Source organism: Pseudochaenichthys georgianus, chromosome 23 (genome assembly GCF_902827115.2).
Source record: "Pseudochaenichthys georgianus chromosome 23, fPseGeo1.2, whole genome shotgun sequence".
Taxonomy (NCBI): Eukaryota; Metazoa; Chordata; class Actinopteri; order Perciformes; family Channichthyidae; genus Pseudochaenichthys; species Pseudochaenichthys georgianus.
In genome coordinates, this window is record NC_047525.1 from 22293212 (window position 1) to 22317377 (window position 24166).

At 43.2% G+C, this 24166-nt stretch overlaps 1 protein-coding gene across 3 annotated transcripts; it reads left to right on the top strand.

The window, feature by feature from the left end:
* Positions 1 to 254: 254 nt before the first annotated feature.
* On the top strand, positions 255 to 24007 carry pphln1 (periphilin 1). Of its 3 annotated transcripts, none has more exons than XM_034075158.2 (12): positions 255 to 337; positions 915 to 961; positions 1103 to 1197; positions 1399 to 1463; positions 1886 to 2104; positions 3055 to 3116; positions 3217 to 3333; positions 4660 to 4838; positions 6215 to 6301; positions 8877 to 8932; positions 14028 to 14168; positions 23551 to 24007. In XM_034075158.2, the coding sequence occupies exons 3-12, from the start codon at positions 1116 to 1118 to the stop codon at positions 23812 to 23814; spliced, it is 1272 nt and encodes a 423-aa protein (XP_033931049.1). In that variant the 5' UTR covers positions 255 to 337; positions 915 to 961; positions 1103 to 1115; the 3' UTR covers positions 23815 to 24007. The 3 variants fall into 3 exon arrangements, with proteins under 3 accessions (XP_033931049.1, XP_033931050.1, XP_033931052.1); XM_034075159.2 differs by having other exon boundaries at positions 4660 to 4832; XM_034075161.2 differs by lacking the exon at positions 1103 to 1197.
* Positions 24008 to 24166: the final 159 nt, after the last annotated feature.

A 24166-nucleotide genomic window follows, 5' to 3' on the forward strand; every position in this document is an offset into this window, starting at 1 on the left:
TGGTTTTTTTTGTCAGATAGTTTACATATTTGTAGATAGTGATATGTTGTACTTTCTACTCTTTTAAATGTTTAGCTTTATGCAATGACTTGTTTTTATGCTTCTGTAACGAAAGAAAAAAAGCCCAATTTGGGATCAATAAAGTATCTTATCAATTTCCATTATCTCCTCATTTTGAACATGGATGTATAATAAGATTTTGAAGAGAAACAAACAGATTGACTGAACGTCCCCACTTGATGACGTATGCACCTTCCTCTTCCAATAAAATAGCCGCCTGTCCATGTAGCTACTGGCTACCAGGAAATGCTAAGCTAACCAAACGATAGAGAGAAAGGTACGGTTGTTTGCGTCTTTTTTTCTGGAATCAATGCCTTTTCCTATGCGCTGTTTACAACGTAATCATCTCTGCGATGCAAGGTTTTGGCGTGAATTAGTATGTGGTGTTTTTGTGTTTTAATATCTATTGAAAATCCCATACAATTGAACGTGTGAATGCGTTCAACACGTATGAGGGCTAACGTTAGCATTGCTAGTATGTTGATGTACGTGGATCTACAGTATTAAGCAGTGTGTTGACATTACAGAGCATGCAGGGGTTTTTGTATGTAATAGTCTAGGTGTGAAGCTTCATATCTTACCTTATTTAAGGATACATGCAACCTACAACGGTTTTTTCTTTCTACATTCCTTTTTAAAGAACCGCTTCATGTTCTGTAATGAAGAGTTTTTACCTAAATAGTGGAACGAAAACGTATGGGATCAATAAAGTATAACTTATGTGATGACATCTAGTTGTCAAACCATGCAATTACAACGTGTTTCCCCCTTCTTATTATGTGTTCTTTATATACGCTCAACAGTTGAAAACTCAAAGTGTTTAATCTAACACTATTTACTAAATCTTTTTACAGATTGTGTTGAAGATCGGCACATCACTGCGACTAACAGAGGTCCAAAAGTAAGTTCTCATTTATTTTTCAACAAGATAAACGCAACTACAGCCGTGCTTTGACAGAGATCACATTACAAAACACAATATGTGGCACATGCAAACACTGGGACACACTTCAGACCCTCATGTGTATATATGTGTTTATAGAAGACCTTTCTTCATGTTGCAGCATGCACTTGGCAACACCAACATTGATCGACATAATGAAACTGGGGAACAAGTACAGAGTTACAGCAGCAAAGGTGAAGTGCAGATAAAAGGCAGAAGGAAAATAAGTAGACTTGCATAACAAAAATAAAAACTGCAAATATATTTATAGTACACATAAGCAGTGGTATTGCATCAATGACTACAGGACCTTGGTTACATTTATTTTTGAGGAATTACCCTTGCACGATTGCATGTGCGTACGTACGTTTTTTTACATTGTTTTCCTCTTGCAGTGGCGTACAGGAGAGAGCGGAACATACGAGACGTGTATGATGAGCGCTTTTTAACAGAGAGACCGGTGAGTGTGGACAAAGTGACTGTTGTCACTTTGTCTTCTCTTCTCTTTTGTCTTCTCTTCTCTTTTTGTAATCAAGTCAGCAGCGGGCGGTACCGCAGCACAAAAACCACCAGCCTCAGGGACAGCTCTGTGAAGTGCCTCGATAAACATTCCCGTTGTCATCTTGCAATATACTAATTTATATAAATAGTTATCACTGCAATAAACCGTATTTTTTCTTAATTTACATTATTTAATGTCATATTCTGTTCTTGTACATATCATATTCTATTGACATGTATATAGGCTTTTTATTTTGTAGTTTTGTATATTATTATATATGTTGCATTGTCGGAGGAGCTCAGGTCAGAATAATTGAATAGCCATTTCTAACCTCTCTTTTAAGTTTAACTTCAATTCTCAACACATACCCATCCTTTTAGGGTGCGTACCCGCGTCCTGCTGGGGCGATGGAGAGGAGGGTCCCCTTTGGCAGGCCGGAGGAAGATTATGGCCGCGGCGGGTACGAGTACGAAGCAGGACCACGCTACTTCCCGAACGAAGGAGCGCCACGAAATTATCATGAAGATCAGAGGGCCTACCACGGCGAAAACATCCACTTCCCTGCAGAGCGGAGAGCTGTTCCCCCGCCTGCAAGGAGGGTGAGAACATTACACGTCGAACTACAGGGGGTCCGGCACGGGGTCTTAAAAAGTATTAAAAGTTGATCAATCGATTTAGCGAAAATGAAGGCTATTAAAAAGTATTAAACGGCATTTTCCAAGGTGTTACATTTTGCAGCTTGTTTTCAATGAGTATATAAATTGTCCAAAGAGGTTGTGTTCCACAGTCTGCCTGAATGTAGTCATGGCGTAGGTGTGTAGTGAGATTCTGTGTCGTTTATTTATTGGGTTTGACGTCATCTGAACAGGACATCGCACGCTCACGGCTTGATAGTGCGAAGCTCCGTTTACGCCGGTTGCTAAGCAACATCGTTATCGGGAAATGCAAGTCTGCGTCCAAATGGTTGGAAGATAAGGAGGAAGGACAATCAATACTGTATATAGTCAATGTGAGGTGAAGTGTGTCGCCAAGGTAACCGGTTGAAACTCCAAGTGGCGATGAGGTCTTAAAATGTATGGAGAGGGTCTTTTTAAAAGGTCTTACATCTGACTTCAGGATTCCTGCATATACCCTGATCTATCAGTGTTTTTTTCTTCTTACTTATGAACATAATTGAATAGAAAGAAACTTCCACAACTGAGAAGGAGCATTTCACTTTCTTAATGAGCTTAATTTGAACGGGACGATAAATGTGCAAACAGAATATTCTATAGCAGAAAAATATCAAATATGGGTCAAAAAGTCCGAAATATTAGCATATGCCCCTGTTATCAAACTCCTAGATATTTTTGTGAATGTTTTGTTATTTTATAAACCCTTTTTAATTAAGATTACTATTGATACTAATATTTGTACCAGAGTTACTTACTGTACATATGAATTTACACTAACAGTCGCTGCAGACATATTGCAACTCCCTAGCTGTTCTAATATTGATGGTTTTATATGCACACTCACAATTAAGGGCCTTTTTTGTTGTATTGTATAGGAGGAGTATCCTTACAGAGTTCCCAGGGAAGAGCCCCTCCCAGGAAGGCCTCAGGAGTTTGGGTAAGCTGCTTTTGTTGCACTATTTGCCTTATCTTCCTCTCAGGCATGCCATGTTGTACAGAACGCAGCTGACCTCCCATATGTGTGTTTATTCCCTCAGCGCCCGTGCACCACAACCCCACAACGCACGCAACCAAGGCCTCTACCCGGCCCCCCGGTCGCTGCCCGAGAGCGGAGAGGACACGCTGGTGCAGGCCATCCTCAACCTAGACAGAGGGTACGAGTGAGTGCATGCTAGCCCTGCGTAGCCCAAGCCCTAAATGCTGATGTCAGAAAGGAAGTGTGAAAACACCTGGTATAAATGGTCAGCATTAAACAGAAGTCATATGTCAAGGCCTTGATGCTAGATGGCAGTGTTGTACTGTGTGGGCACTGGAGCCAACAAATAAAAAGGGTTTTAGATTCTCTCAAACTTTTGTGGTTGTTAAAGTATTCAGACTCACTTGACTAATGCTTAAAGTAGTCTGTTACAAGTCAAAAAGTCCTGCATTGAAAATGTAATTTTAAAGTATAAGGAAAATTATCTCAAAATGTTACAAAATTGAAAGTAGTCGATGCAGAAAAAGTCTTCACATTTGAGAAGCTGGGGGAAAAAATGAAAGAAATTCTGTCAATAAGCAAATTTGATTAAGCGTCTAATTATATTACTTGTAGGCCTATATATATTGCTGGGTCGTGCAATTTATAAGAAACCAACGTATTTTATGCATTATTTTGTGTTGAAACTCTAAATTGGCAAAGAAACTCAAGCTGTCAGATTAATGCAGCAAAACGTGCTTAATATTCCCTCTGAAATGTAGAAAGTGCACGAACACTCGGGGAAACTACAAGTACCTCAAAGTCGGGCTGCTCAATTATTCGCAATTACGATTTTGGCTTGCAACGATTATGAAAACAACATAATCGAAATAAAACGATTATTTATCTTTAATTTTTAAATGTATTTGTTTAAAAAACAGTTTGGTTTTTCAGTTGAATTATACTTAAAGTTCAGGGTAATCAACTATTAAAAACATAATGTTCACAATTTTTTTTTTTTCAATAAATGGATGTTTTCAAAGTAAATGGATAATCGTTTTTAATAATCGTGATATAAATTATCGACCCAAATAATCGAGATTATGATTTTTGCCATAATCGAGCAGCCCTACCTCAAAGTACAGCACTGCAGTAAAGTGTACTTGGTTATATTCACGCACTGGTTGTTGCATCTGGAGGATCTTCAAGGTTCAAGGCTTTTATTGTCGCTTGTTCACAGCTACAGTGTAGTTATGTCGAGGACATTCTTAGGTCACAGGCTCCTCCAACAGTGCAACACAATAAAACAGTATAGAATAGAAATAGTGCAGAATAGTCTAAATACAACTAATTGGAATATTTATATATATAAGTTGCAGACAGATGAATGTTATGGATGTGCTTTCAAAGGTCCAGGTGTGTTAACAGTCTCGTGGCCTGTGGGATGAAACTGTCCCCGTTAACATTTAGAAAAAACGCTGAGAATAATCCGACTATTCAAATAATTCCCCTCTGCTTCTCCTAGGGAGGACAGAGACCTCTTCAGGAGGAAGGCCGCCCCGTTCCCCCCCCCCAGGGAGCGCTCCCCGGTGCGCCGCGAGGTGGCCCGCTCCCCCCACAGCCGCTCGGGCTCCAGCGTCAGCAGCAGAGGGTTCTCCCCGGACCGAGCCAAGAGCCTGCCGTTCCCCTCACAGCAAGGCAAGAGTATGTAGATCCCGTAGAGACCCCCCCCAACTCCCTTATGCAGTGTAGAGCTCTCCTCAAACCTCTGTCCATCTCGGCACAAGGGGAGATATAATAATAATAATAATAATAATAATAATAATAAAGCTTACACATGCAGCTCATATTGCTTTACAAAATGACACATCACAAATTAAAAACAAACAACAAGAAATTCCCCTCAAAATTATTTAAGAACTTTTTAAAAGGGACATGCAGCAAAATATAACATTTAAGTTATAAGCGTCTAGTGTGATGTGTTTGATCGTGACTTAGGCATACCCAAAGGCTATGGGGTTTCACACAAGACATACACGTGTAACGATATCTAAATACACATACATGTGTAACGATATCTAAATACACATACATGTACAGTACCTGCCCTCATATATAGAAAATACATACCGTAATTTTCAGACTATAAGCCGCGCCTTTTCCCCCATTTTTCGACCCTGCGGCTTATATAACGGTGCGGCTAATCTATGGATTTGTACAGCTAACGGCCACTAGGGGACCTCCTAAATCTATGGATTTTACAGGTTACAGTCCACCACCTTTAACACTATGGGCTCTATGGCCGGTCCGCGCCCGCCACCTTTAAGCGGCGGGCTCCAGCAGGAAAAGCTGGAGGCCGGAAAAGAGTGAGACAGGTAGCGCGCAAAAGTAAAAGTGGAACCGAGAGTGGTACGAGAGACAGAACGAGAGCAAGACGGACAGACAATACGAGAGCGAGACAGTTTGTGCAAAGGAAGCTTTCATGCACAAACCCTTCGCTCAGTGGGAGGCGTGGATGACTAGCGGCGATAAATCATTCACCAAAACTGGTCGCATGCGAAAAGCAACTTTCGCTCAAGTTTGCGAGTGGATCCTGACGGCGTGGAGGAGTGTCAAAACATCCACGATCACCAACGGGTTCCGAAAGGCTGGAATGCTTACACACGGTAATTAAACATTAAAACACCTGCGGCTTATCGTCCAGTGCGGCTTATATATGTACACATCATTCAATTTAGCTGCTGCGGCTTATATTCAGGTGCGCCTTATAGTCCCAAAATTACGGTACACAAATGTATCTTAACTTGGATGCAGATGTATACACATGTTTGCTTTACTGTGGAGAGGAGAGTGAAGACAAGAAAGAAAGATTGTCATAGAAAATAATGTATATTGTATAAATAATAATCATTAAAAATGTACAAAATAAATGCATTTAAATAAAAAAAAGAAAGACGCACAACATCAACGTTTGAAATTCAGGACCATCCCTCCCAAAACATGCATTTACTGTCTTCGTGTTCCTCTATTCTTTGACTGCTTCCTCCTTTAACTCGTACTGTGGGTGACCGGCTTTTCAGGTGTGGACGTTCCAGAGGGTCATGCAGGTCTAGCTGAGCCCCCCTGGGGGGCGCTCTATCCTCAACAGATTGGACATGAAACTTTGGGTCTGTACATAAAGCCATTTGAAACAAGCTCAGACTTGGGTGATAATAAGCAAATCTTCTCTTCCTCTCGTCTCCTTGCATCCTTGTCCTGTCAGAAGGAAATGTTGTGGCCTCCTATTACTGACACTAAGTTTGGAGAAGGATACAAGGATGGATGACAGACTTAAGGGCCTGCCAAAGCTTTAAACCTATAGAAGATAATCAAATAAATAAATAATTGCCCTTAAGTATTCTAGCTCTAATAAACTCCGAATTGACCCGGAAGTTATTTCACCCAGGTCTGAAGTTCGTCGCACAGAATTCTGTGTGTTCACTAGTAGCTAGTGGTGACTGTAATGGGTTCCTCTGTGGTAGCACCTTGCTTCCTACACTGATCTGTCAATATGACATAACATATGCTAACCTTGCAGATGCATGTCGACATTTTAAAGTAATTGTCCAGACTAAATCATAAGATATGCTTTATGAGCATCTGCTCTGGCAATGACGCATTTTAATAACAAGGCTTTGTGCAGGAACTGTACATATTACAGTTACTATTAAAGCTCTGTCCCTATTCAAATGCTGGCACTTGGCAAACTGCATACTTGGCTAGTCTTAGTAAAGTGGTGCAGTGATGAGCGAAAAGCGACCTGTGAAACCCTCAATAGAGTGTTAACCACAGACCGTATTTCAGACATCGAAGCAAAAACGCATTAAAAAAAGTGACTTCAAATAAGAAAATTTGAAAAATTCTGACTCATTCCTGCACCACTCTATGCCTGATTGAATCTGAGATTTTTCTTTTTTCTGTTCCTGACACTGGACAGCCTTTTAAGTTTCACATGACTAATTTCGCAGCATGTCGGCAACAAATCTAAGATGAACTGAACGTGCTAGCTTACGCATTTGTTTATTTGTCTGCTTTGTATACCTAGACCATCCGAGCAAACCCTTTCCTTCAGGTCTCCTACCATCTTCACTGCTGCCATCTCCTTTTTTGACATTTGTAATGGACCCCTTTAGACTGGCAAGTGGTCGTCATGCTTACGTGGCAAAGTAAGCCTCGGTTGCCTCAATGTATATGATGCATGGTGGTAACCTCTAAGAAGCTGAGCAAAGCACCGTTAAACATATCTTAGTGACGCATCGGGGCAGAGAGTGCGCTTGATGGATGGCTATTGGATAAGGGAGAGTGTAGGTATTGTGTACACGGTCAGTGACCTTACGGTTTGGTCTTCCTACAGGATGTGAAGAGACTTATTCTCACAGCAAGATCTCCGGTAAGTACAGTTCAGTATAGTTGTTGTGTTGACCAATAGAAAAGCAGTTGGTTTGTTTCCTCAGACATCTAGATTTGAAAGGAAACACCCCCGGTTAGTAAGGTACAGGAGATGACTTGCTTTAAGGTCGTCATTTTGTGTTTGTCCCGTTTAAATATCCCAATGAGGTATTAAATATGTTTGCATTCACTTCGATAACTCTAAACCTTGTTTAATGCTGGTTGTATTTTTGTGTTGACATTTTAGAGTCAAAAGCGTTTTACACAGTATTTTTTTTTAAATATTACTCCATAAACCGTGAACTACTTTCATTCGCCATATACTTTTGCCATGTGTTAGGGAATAAAATGTTTTATTAATCAGGCTGAAGATGATGTATGAAGGGGAGATGTTTTTACTAGGTTCAGAAAAAGAACTTTGAAAATGTGTATCGTTACATTCCGTACACTTGAGGAGAATAACGCCAATAGTTTTAACTCATAGATATAGCAATGAAACGTCCCCTGTTGAAACCGAGACACCCAAATAGACAGTTAAAAAACTGTTTATTCAACTCATCTGAAATCTATGTTAAGCATAAGAGCATTTAAGTGCATTCAAAATAATGTAATTTCCATGGATGCCTCAACATAAACAATCCAATGTCCCTCCGCCATCATACTGTATGTAATATAGCCCCTGCCTGTCTTTCAAGTGATTCTTTTTTTATTGGTGTTGCCATACAAATGAATGAAAGCGAGATGAAATTCCAAGCAGTGGGTTTGTTTCCGAAACATACAAAGGTTACAATCGTTAAACTCAACCTATTCCCGGTGTGCGTAACCCGAGAGAGAAGGAGTGTTTGTAATGTGTCCAGAAGCCGGATCACTCCTCGCTCCGCAGGCCACTTTGTCAGGCCTCGTAAAGATGCCACCAGGTCGTGTGTGGAGCGAGAGGGAGAGGGGATAGGATGTCTGATGGATACCCCTGAAGCCTCCAGACTGGATTGCACACAGCCTTGGTTAGAATACTCGCTTGAGAAAAGAAAAGGAGGAAAGGAACGCGATACGAGGTGTCTGATAGATGAGGGAATTTGTAAAAGTCGCGTTGAATGTTTTCACTTCGGAGCGTGATTTGTGAACCGTGTGTTCCCTGATTGTTCTAGCCTCGGTACCCGTGTGGATCCTGGAAGCAAACATCACCCCTTGCTTACACTGAATACTTCCCAAAGCTACTAATTGTCTTCTTCCACTGCTGCCTGTCGTTTTCTGCATTTTAAATTTTCTTTATCACACATGTGTCACACTTTGTTTTGTCTCCATTTCTCTCTCCAGACAAAATCCCTGGCCTGTCGAGAGAAGGCTCCCCAGTCAGCGCAATATCAGTCAAGGTAACCAACTACCGTACTTTTCGGACTATAAAGCGCACCTGCATATAAGCCGCAGCAGCTAAGTTGTCCGTCTGTCTTGCTCTCGTTCTGCCTCTCGGTTCCACTTGTACTTTGGCGCGCTACCTGTCTCACTCTTTTCCGGCCTCCAGCTTTTCCTGCTGGTGCCCGCCGCTAAAAGGTGGCGGACCGGTCATAGAGCCCATAGAGTTAAAGGTGGTTAATTTTACCTGTAAAATCCATAGATTTAGGAGGTTCCCTAGTGGCCGTTAGATGTACAACAAAAATGGGGGGGAAAAGTCGCGGTTTATAGTCCGAAAAGTACGGTACTACTCTGCTTCATAAAAAAACAAAACAAGCCTTTTAATCAATCCAATCAACAACTTTATTAATCCCGCAAGGGGCAATTGGTTATGAGCAGCAGCTTATGTCATGTACACAGGCAGGAACATACAAAAATAAAACACACAGATACACCCGGGAGCACAGATGTGGATAATTATAATAATACACTATAAATAGTTCAAAGCATCACAAACAATAATAAATAAATAAATAATCAAGTTAAAAGCCATTTCAAGAACTTTTATGCTTCTTTTCAAACGTGTCTTCTGTTACTAATAGCAATGCGGTCCAGAAAAAAGCCCCCTTTTGTTTATTATACATCCCGCCTTTTGTCACTGTACAGCAGGATGCATCTGGAACGTCTTAAATTCCATGCTTCTAATAAGTGTTTAGTTGCATTGAAGTATGTTAATGGGTTTTAAAGTGGCCGTCGCACAGCGCGTAAAAGCCATCGGCCCTGTGCTTTGTTTACCTGTGCTGTAAGCAGACTTCAATCACAGGAGTTGTAGTGCTGCAGGGGGAACGAGGGGCATCGACGAAAGTACGAGCCATGCTGCCTTTTTAAAGTGTTTTTTTTTAAAAGTGAGTATTCAATGTAGATATCTCCTGCCTATTTGGCTGCTATCGTCCATCTCCTACTGCGCAGAGGAGTGTAAATAGAATCAGATGTGATTAGGCGCGATGCGTCTGGCCCCGGCCACCCAGAAGGGAAGAGGCCAACTCGAGTCGCAGCCTTATCATATGATCTAAGCCCCAAAGCCAGGAGAAGTCCCAGTGGAACTCGAAGGACTGCGCGTCGGCCACTTACAATGAACAATCGCTTCCTTTTTTCCGTTGAAGAGCAACGTACCGCGTTTGACAGCTGTGACTGTCGAGTAGAAAAACTACAGTGTCACGTTAATTCAGAGGATTTAGATTGGTCGAATAATACGGAGTTACGCAGTTTGCCGTCCATTCTGAAGCATTTAAACCCCTTTAGTAAAGTGCTCCTTCTTTCTCCTGATGTGCCCTTTGATCAGAAAGCCCATAAAACGATCCTTAAATGCCGCTTTAATGTCAAAGCCGCCTCGTTATTTATCCCATTAGCCGCCCTCTGATCTTTCTCGGAGCACGCTGGAGGTAATTAGAATGTTTTTATATTTTTTCCCCGAGTCGTCGTCTCAAGTGGGCGACGGCTGCAAATCCATGCACTTGCTTTATACTCTCGAAATTACAACATGCGTAACAAAGTAAAAACATAGTCCCCTCTTCCTAATGTGCACTTTTGTTCGTGCCACCCGCCACCATCCAGCTGCGATGAAAGTTTTACAAAGTGCCCCACCCCTACACACACACACACACACACACACACACACACACACACACACACACACACACACACACACACACACACACACACGCTGCTGTGTTTGATCTAGCCTGTGGTGCATTGTTTTTTGTGTTCTGGGGGCACAAACCCGTAACCTTGGCCGAGATGAAAGGCCCGCACCGTGCCCCCCTCTCAAGCTCGCACTTATGGCCCCGGCCGCCGCCTGCTGTGGGGATTCAACAAACACACTCGCAGGCTCTCTGGAGCCATCCCAGACAGAAGGGGGATGGGGGGGGGGGGTCTAAAGAGCAGCTTCGGGCCATGGCGGCGTAGCGGGTGGAGAGCATGCCCTATAACTGAAAAGGTCACCAAAGTGATGCATCGCTGTACAAGGCGGATTCTTTCATTACAGTGTGACATTTACCCGCCGGGATGATTACTGAGATCATGGGATGCTAACGGGGGAACACGAGCAGGCCGAGGATCACGGGGGTTATAAACCGGTTGTCCTTTCAGAAGTTTAGTTATTGTGATGTATTTAGGGGTACAGCGTCGGTGAGTCTACTGGTTTCCATGCCTCCATGCTGGGGAAAGCCATAGCTGGGGCTTTATGTTTTCCATGGAAGGAATTAGTTTGACACAAAAGTCCAATCCGACTCTTGACATTGAGAATGTTGTGGTCACGGGTCAAGGCTACTGTGATGTTACAAAACTAAATATTTCGGGCCATACTTCGTGCTAACAACGACAAGTGTGTCTTTTTAGGATGAGATAAAAAAAAAAACGGATTGGCATTTCCGACGGACATGGATGTTATTGAAACGTGAGCGGTTGACGTTCCCCTGACTTTTCTTGTAGCGTCACCATGAGGTTTAAATTCACAAGTTAAATGTAAAAACGAATTGGCCTTTTTTAATTTAGCATCCTTTTTGGGTTTCCTTGAAGGTAAAGACAGAGGATCAGGGCAAGGTAGATAGCTCATAAACATGTGTTGGTTAGATCCACTCGGATTGCTGCTGTCCTTCTCCCACGGTGGAAGCGTATGAATTAATTTGTTAAAGCAGTAAAATGTTGGTCAGTTCCAGATTGACCAGATCAATTTGCAAGAACTTTAGGTCCAAAAACCTCTTTAAACATCCATGTATACGTTGCGTTTCTTCATTAGAACGGGGACAATGCACGACGAATAGATGGCACAATGAAAGATGTCATGGTTTTTTAGCAAATTGCTATTTTCCGCCGGTGGTTCCTGTGCAGGTAGGAAGAGTTAAGCTGCGGCCCCACGAGGACGAATTCGGTCGTTTGCGTTACTGTTTAGTGTCATATAGACCGTTCGGCCACACGAGGACGACCAAATACGGCACTAAATGACTGAGGAAACGACAACGGGTCCCATGGTGGATAGAAATGCATACGCCACTCTCTGGGGGGTCAAACAGCTCCGTGTGTGCGCCCTATACGGACATTTTCAGATCACTGATAGTGATTGCGCAATAGCCCCGCCTCTCCCCACCTCTTCTGCTCACCTCCGCTTACCCCGCGCCAGTGCTGAAGTGTTTCGCCACCAACAACAACAACAATGGCGGATCGCAGGGTTGCTCTCGTGCTCCGGACGCTATTGACCATGCTACAGTTGTTTGTGCAACATCTACAGCAATAATGATGAGGCAATAGCCCCGCCTCTCCCCACCTCTGCTGCTCACCCCCACGTCAAAGTAAACTGCACCCTGAATTCAGATTATTTATCTTTCTCTCGCGAGTGAAGTCTAATCTGACAGGACGGAGACACGCAGCTCTGCTCACCTGCAGCTCCTCCCTCTGCAGCAAAACACACACTTCAAGTCAGATCATCACCCTTAGCTATTTTAATTACCTCTCAAACTCCCTAAACTAGTTATAAATATGTTTATTTTTACAGTCGGCCGGGTCACTGATTACTGGATGAGCTGCTGCATGAGACAGACACTGGCGCTGTCCGAAGAGAGGGAGGAAAAAGAGAGGCTCCGTGTATTTTATCATTATATTATAGTTGTTATTCATTTGTTTTAAAGCTCAATAAATAACAAAGAAGACCTTTGACCGGCACTTTTATAATTTTGTCCTGAAGATTTCAACTTTAATACACGCTGACTGGCGAAAAACTCTGCCCGGTTCCCTCGGCCCCCACCGCGGAGAATAAACAGAAGGGCAACCATGACAACCATGCTTCTTCGCTGCTTTTGTGGAGGAAGTTACAGCGCCACCTACAGGCTCCTGCATATGTACTGCAGCTTCTCCAGCGGTTGGAGCTAAACGGAGCGGTCTCGTGTGGGCAGACACTATCCGGATAATTATTGCATGTGGACGGAAGCCGTTTGCGATTGCGTTTGCGTTAATCCTATGCGTTTAGCCGTTTTCGTCCTCGTGGGGCCGCAGCCTTAATCCATCCTGATGAGATTGGATGTGTGTGCCTTTTGTGTAGCTTCATATTGATGACGCTCTGCCCAGCCCGTTGAAGTGAAAGACTCAGACGGATATATTCTCACTGAGTCTAAGGACCTCTGACAAACGTGCAGGCGTGGTCCTCCCAAGCAGAGCTTTAGGGAGAGAATCAGACGGAGGAATAATTGGATGACGCTTTCATCAGTCTCGCTTTTTTCGTCTCCGACCACACTCAGACGTTGCGATGTACCGTCCCCTGCGATTTTTCTCCCCTCGTTCATCTGGAGATTGAATGACTTAGTCCGCGGCCCGTTTCCCTTTAATGTATGACCGGACCTTAGTCATGGCTGGGCAGCTCTGCTCCCTGGCCTTCAAACTCGAATAGAATCAGGAAATGAGCAAAAGAAATTGAGCGTTGATCCAAATTGGCCTCATTTCTCCCCTTTGCGCTTTCTTTAGGCTCTCGCAGGAATACTTATGGGTGATAGAGTTTCCAGGCTATCCATTAGACGGGCTCATCTTGGCCTTGCCTGGCCCCATTTCCCATTATTAAGAAATAAATCACATTCTACAATTTACTTTGCAAAATGAGTGCAATGTTAAGCCAGGTTTTAGTCGTAGTTTAAAAGTAATGAGATCCGTGTGCAGATTTGAAAGCATATACATCGATGTCATTTCAATGGATTTCCAATTTGTCGAGTAGTTGTAAGAAGAAATCCACAGCACCCAACTTTCTCAGCGTTTACTCGGGCTTTTCAGCAACTCGGGCTTCATCTATTGGTACGCCTCATCACACACATCTTTGCCGTGACGTTACACAGTCAGTAGGTCAGGTTGCGCTGGCTTGTGAATGGCTAGAAGTTGCTGACCTAGTTTTCCTAGTTGTTTTTTTAATTGTCACTTCTGTAGTTATATGGCATTACTTTCCTGACTTTTCCCAGTTGCTTAATCATAATAATTGTGCTCACCTCTCCGAGTCTTCCTTAGACAGTGAATCACCCGGTTGTCCTTCTACCTTTCCAGGAGGAGAGCCACGCCCCAGAAGGAATCAAAGAGGAGCCGCTGGTGACTCCCGTCGTGGAGGAATGCCAAAAGCTGTCGCAAGACAACTTCCAGGAGCGGCGAGCGAGGGCCATCTCAGCCAAAGCTCAGGATATAGAGAAGGTACTGCCCAGTTTACATCTTAACTTTAGGCCTGTTGTAGCAGCGCTTTGTCAACAGGACCGTAACATGACATGTAATGTTTTCTAGCGGTAGCCTCACATTTAAAGGGGACCTATCATGCAAAATGCACTTTTTGATGTATTTTATAAATAAATATGTGCAGCGTCAGAAAATACAACCCTCTTTTCCTCCGTACCCAAATCTCTAAAAACGGGGCTACAACGGAGCTGATCCAGATTTGCGTCCGATATGACGTAATATCTGAAATGTGGATCCACGGCCCAATCGGAAACGTTGCTATCAGAAACAATGCCCGATTGTTTTGGACGTAATATGGTCGGTGTTTACATTAGCATCGCTAGCACTCAGAGCTAACCTGTACTGGAGAGCATGTGTGTGAAGAAGCAGGAAGTAGAAAGGAACTCACCTTGTGGTGTAACCGGCAAGAGAGAAAGCCTTTGAGCTCCAGACTGTTTCTGATCCTTGATAATCCACGATATGGCGTTTCATCACGGCAGCATTTAGTTTAGACGGTAGCTGCCGGGTCCCGCATGAGCTCAGACCCCTCCTTTTTTTTAATAATTTTTTTTTTGTAATTTTTTTTACCCAAAATCAGCACTTTTGAAACAGGAAGTGAAATAGAGGGATATGAGGCATGGCTAGAACAGGTGATCTGTTTGGTATTTTGAGCAAAACACTTCATCGACATGTTTTTTATATATTTGTATTTATGTGAGACCTATGCTATTGCTTAAAAATAGCATGATGGGTGACCTTTAAGTGAAATGCTTTTCATGTCATTTGGCATGAATTCCAAGCTTATAAAAGATTATTTCAAAGATAATCTGTGCCCAAACTTCCACAGAGAGTTATTAGAGTGCGACTCAATCTCTGCCTTCAATACCGACTTCATCCCCACTAAGTAGAAACACTGTTCTCTGTAAACTCACCACGAGCTCATAAAAGAAAATACACTAGTTTGGATGGATACGGAATCAACTGGTATTTATGAATCATTTGTTTAGAAACTAAATATATGTGGTATTGGTAAATGATGTGTTTTTGATCACTCAAAGCGCTTTAAAATCTTGGTTCATGCGTGAGACATACTGCACAATCCCTTACGGTGATCGAGTCTCCCTTCTGGATTATTTCTCTGGATATGCTTTTCTGGAATCTGTTATTATGGTCCTAATAAGGCAGGAAATTCACTTTTCTATCCTCCACTCACGGTGGTGGGTACACCAATGTTCACCGCTACCAGATATCTGTCTCACAGCAGAATGATGGTTGGTTGTTAAATGCATCTCGGTTTTCCTCTTTGTGCAACAACTGCTCATTAAACCCTTACACCAGTTTAATATCCTGCATAGCTCAACAGTACAACCCTCTATTGTTTACACACACGGATTTAGAAACGCTTGGCTAATGTACGTTACAGGAACACATAAACGAAAGCAGAAACACAAGTAAAGCTCAGGCATGGTATAGATTTGTGCGTACAATAAATTGAGGGCTCAACGGAGCTCAAACCGCCCCGGGGCCCGAGGTTTCAGCTCTGCTCAGTTATCTAATGAAGGCAGTGAGCACCACCGCTGCTTTACTGGGACCATTAAACCCCAGCCAGCTCTGCCCTGGAGCACACACTGCGTGCGCCCCCACATGGAGCTGCACCACAGAGCCTATAGGGTTGCCTACGCTGCAGCTTCTGGCCTGTTTTATAGCCTCTTATAGTCTCTTTCTCCACACCTGCGTCTCCTCACGTCACTCGAGCTATGCTGCGGTAGTTTAATTTGTTTCGATTGTCATATGGTACCGATTACGCACAATTAGCAAGACACATGTCGAGAATAGTCTTTAGTTACAAGTTTTTTTGTGAGACTGGGTTGACGGGACTGTCCTCATCTGCGCTCTTATTTTCTAAGACAACTTGCGGTAGCAGAATATGATAAAACAGGGTTTTGTTTTTTTTTTCTGTTTAAGAGTGGTTTTATTTTTAGTTTTGAGAAGTAGAAAATGAAAGTCATCCCGTTTTTTTATTTAGTAAATCCCTTTGACCATTTTTCCATTTTAAAGCTAAGTTTAAATATCCACTGAAAGAAAATCCAATGACTAAAAAATCCACTGACCCCTTAGGTTATTATCGTGTTTCCATTTTCAGTATGCTCCTTTTGCTTTAATCTTCAAATGGAGTCTTGAGATGATTGTGCAAACTGTGTAATCCATTTTCTCAGGGCTATGCAGTTTCTTTGGAGTTGTCAGCAGATCCAGATGATTATCAGCAGTTATGTTCCTCCTCTTGTCCTCCGCTTTGGTCTTTGTGATTTCCAGAACACTTTCATGTACGTTGTCTGGGACCTCGCCTCAGTCAGCTGTGTTGCTCTCACACACTACTAGACCCGGCAGGATAATTACGTTATCGACTTAGCGTATCACGTGTGCACAGAACCTTGATCTTTTCCGCTGACCTCGATATCCCCCGTTGTGTTTACATTTGATTTGTCATGCATAAGACTGTCACCAATCAATTGAGCCAATATGTCGCCCGGGTAAACTGCAGGGTTCCCCTGCCACTATAAGAGATTTACATTATATAGATAGACATTGCTAATTTTTTTTAACAGAGCCGGAGAGTTAATTTTTTGTATTGGATTGGTGGTAATAATTCTAAGATCATCATAAAAAAGTTTAAAGGTCACATGTCATGGCCATTTCCACTGATCATAATTCCATTGTTGAGGTCTACTAGAATAGATTTATACTGAGCAATTTTCCAAACTCACATTGGTTTCTCACAGCATCTCTGTAAAGTGTGTGTATTCACTCTCTCCACTAAATGGCTCGCTGCAGCTCTTGCCCCCCCCCCCCTCCCTGTGAGCCCAGTGTGCTCCGATTGGTCGGGACCAGTCGGGACGTTGTGAATCGCACTAAGCTCCGTGGTGTGATTTCCTTGTTTAACGATACACAGCCAAACTCACCCTGAGCACACACAAAGTCACAGCCGAAGTAAAAACAATAAGTGTGGCTTGATATTGAGAAAGAAAAAGGTTGATAAACGCTGTGAGAATGGGTCTGCAGAGAGAACTTCGCCGCGATCCCAACTGTCTGTTATCAGCCTGCAGCCAGGGAGGAGAGATCAGCAGAGCTGCCTGCACTGAGTGTGTGAGGAAGTCCGTGGATTGGTCAATTTGGACCAATCAGCGGGGGCTTAACGTAACGGCTGCGCGGATTGGTCCATTTGGTTCCGGGGACGACATGACATCATGATGTCCCCGGAAGAATCAAATGGACGATGACGATGACGAGGTCTTCTCTGTGTTAGAGTTTTACTCGCTACATGGTGTACTTTGAGGGTTTTGACTCTGCAGACCGTTTACATGCATAAAAACCTTCATAACACACAAGGGGACGGGTGATAACCGGAAAAGCATGACATGTCACCTTTAAATAAAAAAAATTCCCATGTGGCTATTCCATATCAAACAAAAAATAAATAATTAAATGTACATAAAATCTGTGTATTTAAAAGAGCAGATGCAACAAAATATCTCAATTATTTCCTGGTTAATACGTTTTTGTTTTTTTTATAAATATGAATGGGCGACCCCGAAAGTATTTCAGATTTTTTATGTAGAGACTTTTTACCCTTTTTTAAACCTTTTTATACACTGATTAAAACCTGTGAGAATCGCCTCACGTAACGGTTGGTTACCTGGCAAAATGGCAGAGAAAACAAACTGGAAAATGTCGTAGCCCAAGTCTGGAGGCTGGTGTTCATTTCCCACCATGCCCAGGACACGCCTTCCTTCTTCGGTCTGAAACAACAATCACCGTTTGTGTCACAATCGGCCCTCGATGTGTTCAGAGTCTTGACGAGTGTCGTCCAGATGTTTGGCTTTCTGCCCCCAATCTGGTCTAGCCATCTCCTCTGTACACACGGACACAAACACACTCCGGTCCAGTAGCTCCTCACTCGCTACACTTTTCCATACTGGAGTTTCCATCATCGGCCCGACGTCGTGCTGCGCCGCATCGTACCGCCGCGTGTTTGTGTAGCTAAGTGAAATAGGTCTGCTGAAATTCAACCTGAAGCCCCTTCTCATTGTCAGAGTTGACTTTGGCTGCAGTTCAGACTAACTGGTTACAGTGAGTGACAAGGCATCGGAGGCAATAAAGGGTATTAGGTTTTACTCCTCACAGTCCAGGCTGCGATACAAAGGGTGTTTTATTTCATTTGTTGAGCTTTCTAAATATATTCACGTGTGGAAAAGATGGAAAACCAGACGGTTCCAGCCTTTTTTTATTTTTTTTAAAGATTGAAGAACTGTAGGCCCCAGTCAGGCTCACAGTCATTCCTAACCCTTACTTTAACTGGCTAAAGGACATTTAAGAAGCTTCTCGAGGCAGAGATGGTTCTGTACCGACCCCACCCAAAGTCAAGCACTGGCCTTTCCCTCCTGACAAAGGAGGGGCTTCAGGAAGTTCATTTTCAGCACATTGTTATCTCGGAACAACTTTCCCTGTATTCAAAGGAGCAGTTGTCGGCACCCTTGATTGGATACTTCCTACGATACGTTGATAACAACATTGACTATCTGTTATCAGCTGTTGAGGTTGTGATAAGAAATTAATCGCACCATTTGTTGTTGCTAAATGTAGGGTCGGGCTATCATCACAGGATTGAGTTTCGTGCAGTTCAGGTCGTCTGATCTTTGCACCGTCTTCCACTTCGTCATGTATTGTACACGAGGAATGTGCACGGGGTGTAGGAACACCCAGAATTAGTTTATTTTACTGAAGCACTCTTTCCTGAACGCGTGTGTGTCCTCATGTTCTACGTGTGTCCTCACATTTCCTGTAAATGAATGTATCCTGTTACAATCCGGATTTGTAACTGTTCACACAACACTGAAAGCGTTTGCTGTGGGTCAAGAGGGAGGAAATACTAGTGGTGCACAATTATCGGTCCGATATTGGGAATTATGACGTCATCCCGATAAACCCGATAAAAGTATTAATAGCTCCGATAATATACAATATATTTTTTGGGTGAAAAAGTCCTGCGGTGTGGATTGGGATGAGGGGCGCTTGTTTTTCACTCGGCTCCTCCCGTTTTGCCAGTACTGTGGTGTTAGTGGTTTAGGAAGAGGGGAGTTCTTCACAAATCCAGCGCTCCCTTCTCATGCCTGGCTGTGACGTAAATGGTGGGCGACCGTGAAGCCAGGACAGTAAACAAACATGTCGTCGGTAGTATGGGACTATTTCAAAGTTTCAGAGTTAGATAGTTTGCTTGCTTTTTGTATTAACACATGCGTTGCAGAAGTTCCACGAGGAGGGAAAAAGGCAACGAGCTATAATACTTCCAACCTGATTAGTCGCCTGAAAACATCGCCATGGCTACGATGGTGTGTTAAAAGCGTACGAAGACGCCTGGCGGCGAATCCAAAGCCAGCTGCAAAGGCACCGGGGCTTTTACCTATCGACGAGGCTTTTGAAAAAGGCAAGACGTTTGCCAGAGACGACCCCAGGGCTAAAACGATCTCTAGCTTCATCGTAGAAATGATGGCGCTTGACGACCAGCCCTTCTGCCTCGTCGAAGATAAAGTATTCAATCGGCTAGTTCATCATTTAACCAGGTGTGCCAAAACTACAGGTACATTTAATATATTTATATTATTATCGGGTATCGGTCTTGAGAAGCAGGAAGTTATCGGTATCGGTTTCAAAAAACCAATATCGTGCATCCCTAGGAGATACAGGAAGAAGCTCCCATCTCATGCGTTGGCGCTGATCGAATTCTCTTACCAGAAAGCGTCTTCAGTGAAAGTAGATAATATTAGGAGGAAACCGTTCTGATTGGTCTGTCAGTGATACCATCAGAATCAATATACATTTATCCACAATGAAAGTTTTTCTTTTCACTTTTATTGTCAATAAGGTACCAAAGTGCATAACAACGCATACATACACTAATGGAGCTTGTTGACGACCACTAGGTCTGGGAAATGTATCAACATTGTGCTACAAGATATTATTTTAGATTTAGGATATTGTAAAGTGTTTTGCTTTCTTGGCTGCATAACAGTTAAGTGATATCATTTTGTGAACGTCAACGTCTAGCTGATCTGTAATTGGCCTTTGCATGCTTATATATTAACTCCACGTTACATATTATTTAATACATTCTCTTTGTGTAAGCGTGTAGTTAAAGCACTAATGGTCTACCTTTACAATATGGTCATAAAACCTCTAACATTGAGGTATTTGGTGAAAAACATTGTGGTATGCGTGTATTCATATCGCCCAGCGCTATCTCCCAAAGACAGATGTTTGGGCTAAGCCACGGTAATCCTTAGTGGCCCCTGGACTCCTATTATTTCTAATGTGGCCCCCCTAACAACAAAGTTAAGTATCCCTTGTTTACGTTTTAAGCTGGACATTTTCTTTCATGCAGTGCAGGTTTCTGGAAAGTTGCCTCCTGTACATAAACTGCTTGACAACAGATCTTTATTTGTGATCTCTCCTCCACTCCCGCCGTGCTCTCTGCTCTAGCAAGGTAGTGAAAAGCTATAAATAAGCCAGCGAGCCTGAACGCCCGGCAGCATCGAAGCCAGCGTTGGTATCCGGTGAATGACTGAAACCCAGCCTGGCCTGGGCTAATTGTACACTCTCAGGCACATGTATAAACACACGGGCCTCGTCATTGGAGGTGCCCTTGTGTCCGCCCGCGGCGCGACTTAATAAGTAGCCGTATCAGCACGGTGATACATTCCCGCGCAGTCAGGGAAGATGGAGAGCGACTTTCTAGAGAGAAAATAGTGGAGGGACTAAAAGAGGAGTGAGCTGCAGTCCAGAGAAATTGAGGTGTGTCTGAAATCTGTTCCTTTTTTGTTGAGAAGTAGAGCGTCACACTGGCGGATTACAAAACGTCCTGATGCGTATTTCTATAACGCCTCTAGACAGAAACGGTCATCCGTCCGTCCCGAGAGAGAATTAAATGACTTCTGGAACAAACATCGACTTGGACTCGTCATGGACTGAATTGGTGGTCAAAGATCAAGTTCACCGCGACCTCACAAAACTCGTTGTTGGCCTCATGTGCTGCTAATTAAGACAGTCACACAAATGTCTAGAAACTGCAACGTGACCGGTTTGATGGGCGTTTTGCTGCAAGGCAGTAATTCTCGTTTATTTTTGGAGCACTTTAAGCTATTATTAGATTACACTAGAGGAGGGACAACGGGAAACGAGGCAGAGCGATGCAGCAAAGCACCCTGCCTCGATGTGTGTGGCGACCATCCACAGCCAATCTGGTGCTTTTTCTGTGGAACACAAAATATATCTTCGATACAGACAAAGTAATGGGTTCAGGCAGTCAACTCGAGCACCAATACATTAACATGTGACGCACCTCGTCCCTCTGATAACCAACCCAACACTAAACATGCGGCTCTACTGAAGCCGCCAGGTCTTCCTGCCTCTGCCTCCTTAATGCTGCCACTGCTGTGTTCACGTGCTACTGCTGCGTCTATGTTCCTACTGCTGTGTTTCATGCTGCTGCTGCTCGCCTGCCCCCCCACCCCACCACCCCAGCTTCCACCTGTAGGCTCGAGGGATAGTTATCTAATCATCACTCAATGTTCTTTGTAAATCTGTGGAGCGCTGAGGCCCGAGCCGAGACGCCAAACTCCAACTATATGCTGCTTCTAATAAACATATTAACTGCACTACTATTAGGACACCGTGATATTTCCCCTCTTCTTCACGTTGTCCGCTCATGCGAACGATCAGGGATCAGAAAGGACCCTCTGGTGTTTTGCTAATCCGTCCTCTTCATGTAAAAGCCCCCGCCCCCTGCATTGTTTTTATGAGACGTTTGAGGCTGGGTGTGAAATGGCAGCTCCCAAACCAGATTCCAGCACCTCTTCCTCGTTGTCCCCCTCACACCTGTTATGAGCCTCTAAAGTGGAGCTTTTATTGCTTCTTGGGCCACCCTGTCCTATATAAAAAGGGCCCTTATTAAACTTGAGAGGAAAAGTGTTTATCTTTTGACACTGCGTGATGTGTGTTGACACCAGAATGATCCGCTCGGCCTCAATGACACTGGGATATTTACACCTAGGCGCCAGGTTAGGCAGGAAGGAAACAAGAAACCTAACTGAGGGGGTGAAAAGGTCTTTTATAGGCTTTGACCTCTTTCCACTCCTCAGTAGGGCTGGGCGATTTAAAGAAATCATATAACAATATATGTTGTATACCTTGGCCTCCCCAGGACCATTAGGGTAATGGGGATAGCCCAGATATCTCTCTTTGAAAGATAGCACTTGTTTTTGACCAAATACCTCAATATCAAAACTGTGACTATTGATTTAGTTAAATATTAATGCTTTCACAAAATATTTGCAACATGAACATTTTGATAATGATTGGTAGTAGTTCATGATTAAGTGGGTCAAGCAATAATAGAACGGCTAAAACAGCGTGGTAAATTCTGAAAGTAATAACTTTTTGTTTTTAAACAAGGGAAAAACAACACTTGTATGTCTAGTCTCCCATCTTATAAAATATCGATATATATACTGCCCAGCCCCACTTTTAATACCTAAACTATACATGAGAATGGATGTAGATTTGTTTTCCTTAGAAGAAAGATTCAATATGAATTTGTTTTGCCCAAAGCTTATTTTTTTTTGAGGACATAATAATAATAATAATAATAATGCATTTTATTTATATAGCGCTTTTCACAACTCAAAGACGCTTTACAGTATGAGGGAGGGTAGACAAACAAGGACAGGCAAACAAGTAAGTAAAAAAATAAAAAGTCAGTCAAGAGGAAGTTGATTGAGAGAGGGGGGGGGGCTTATGGGTAGACAGAGTTGAAAAGATGTGTTTTGAGGCGGGACTGAAAGACTGTGAGGGACTCAGAGTCACGGAGATCTTGGGGGAGGGAGTTCCAGAGCCTCGGAGCTGCCACTGAGAAGGCTCTGTCCCCAAAGCTGCAGAGTGTGGATGTGGGAGTGGATAGGAGTCCGGCTGCGGTGGATCTGAGGGACCGTGGGGGTTGATAAGGAGTGAGAAGGTTTGTGAGATAAGGGGGGGGCAGATGGTGGAGTGCTTTGTAGGTGAGGACCAGAATTTTGTAGTTGATGCGATGGGAGACAGGAAGCCAGTGTGTGCTCATTCCCAGGTTGTGTATCCTCTGCCTCTACCGTGACATGTCTCCGTGCTTTCATGTTCAAAAAAGCCTTACTTGTTCTCATACTGCCTGTGCTGCAGCAGAACTTTTTTATTCTAGCCTTTGCAGAGCACTTACATGCACCTAAAACCAAAATAACACACTACAGGAAAGGGATGATAACTTGCTTCTGTGCACTTCCAGGTGTACCGGCAGGACTGCGTGACATTCGGCATGGTGGTGAAGATGCTGGTGGCTAAAGACGCCAACCTGGAAAAGCAGCTGCAGGTTCCCCTGAGGGAGAACCTCGGGGAGATCCGCGAGCGATGCCTGGAGGATCTCAAGCACTTCATCAACGAGCTGGACGAGGTGGTCCGGCAGCCAGAAGCCTCCGTGTGCGACTCCACCACCCCGTCAACCGGTCATAAACTCATAAAGACAGCAGCCAATCACAGCTTGTCTTACTGACACGTGATGGTTACTCGGTTATATTTTGCAATTGCTGGACTTGAATTTAATTCCCACGTCTACTTGAACATGGGCCAGCATACATGTGTGGATGAGCAGTGTTAATTTTGAACAAACCATTTTTTTTACTTTCACGGTCTCTGTTGAAAGATGTTAACTATGGAATATGATTAAAAACGTGTTTTCTGTCAAATGTTCGGTGAAATAAGTCACTTTCTTTATTTAAAAGTCATCGTTGTAATGTTTTTTTTTTTTGAAAATATGTTGTTGGGAATACAAAGACTTGTTGTAGCGGTGAGATGTATGACTTGGTGCTGCTTAAGTTACAGCTCTACATCATTGTACTGTCTAG

What these genes read in the sequence shown, in the direction of transcription:
- pphln1 (XM_034075158.2), top strand. Translation starts at nt 1,116, where the DNA reads ATGTTGCAGCATGCACTTGGCAACACCAACATTGATCGACATAATGAA. An exon ending in ATCCTCAACCTAGACAGAGG is followed by an intron (nt 3,334 to 4,659) that starts GTACGAGTGAGT and finishes TGCTTCTCCTAG; the next exon opens with GGAGGACAGAGACCTCTTCA. An exon ending in CCCCTCACAGCAAGGCAAGA is followed by an intron (nt 4,839 to 6,214) that starts GTATGTAGATCC and finishes CCGGCTTTTCAG; the next exon opens with GTGTGGACGTTCCAGAGGGT.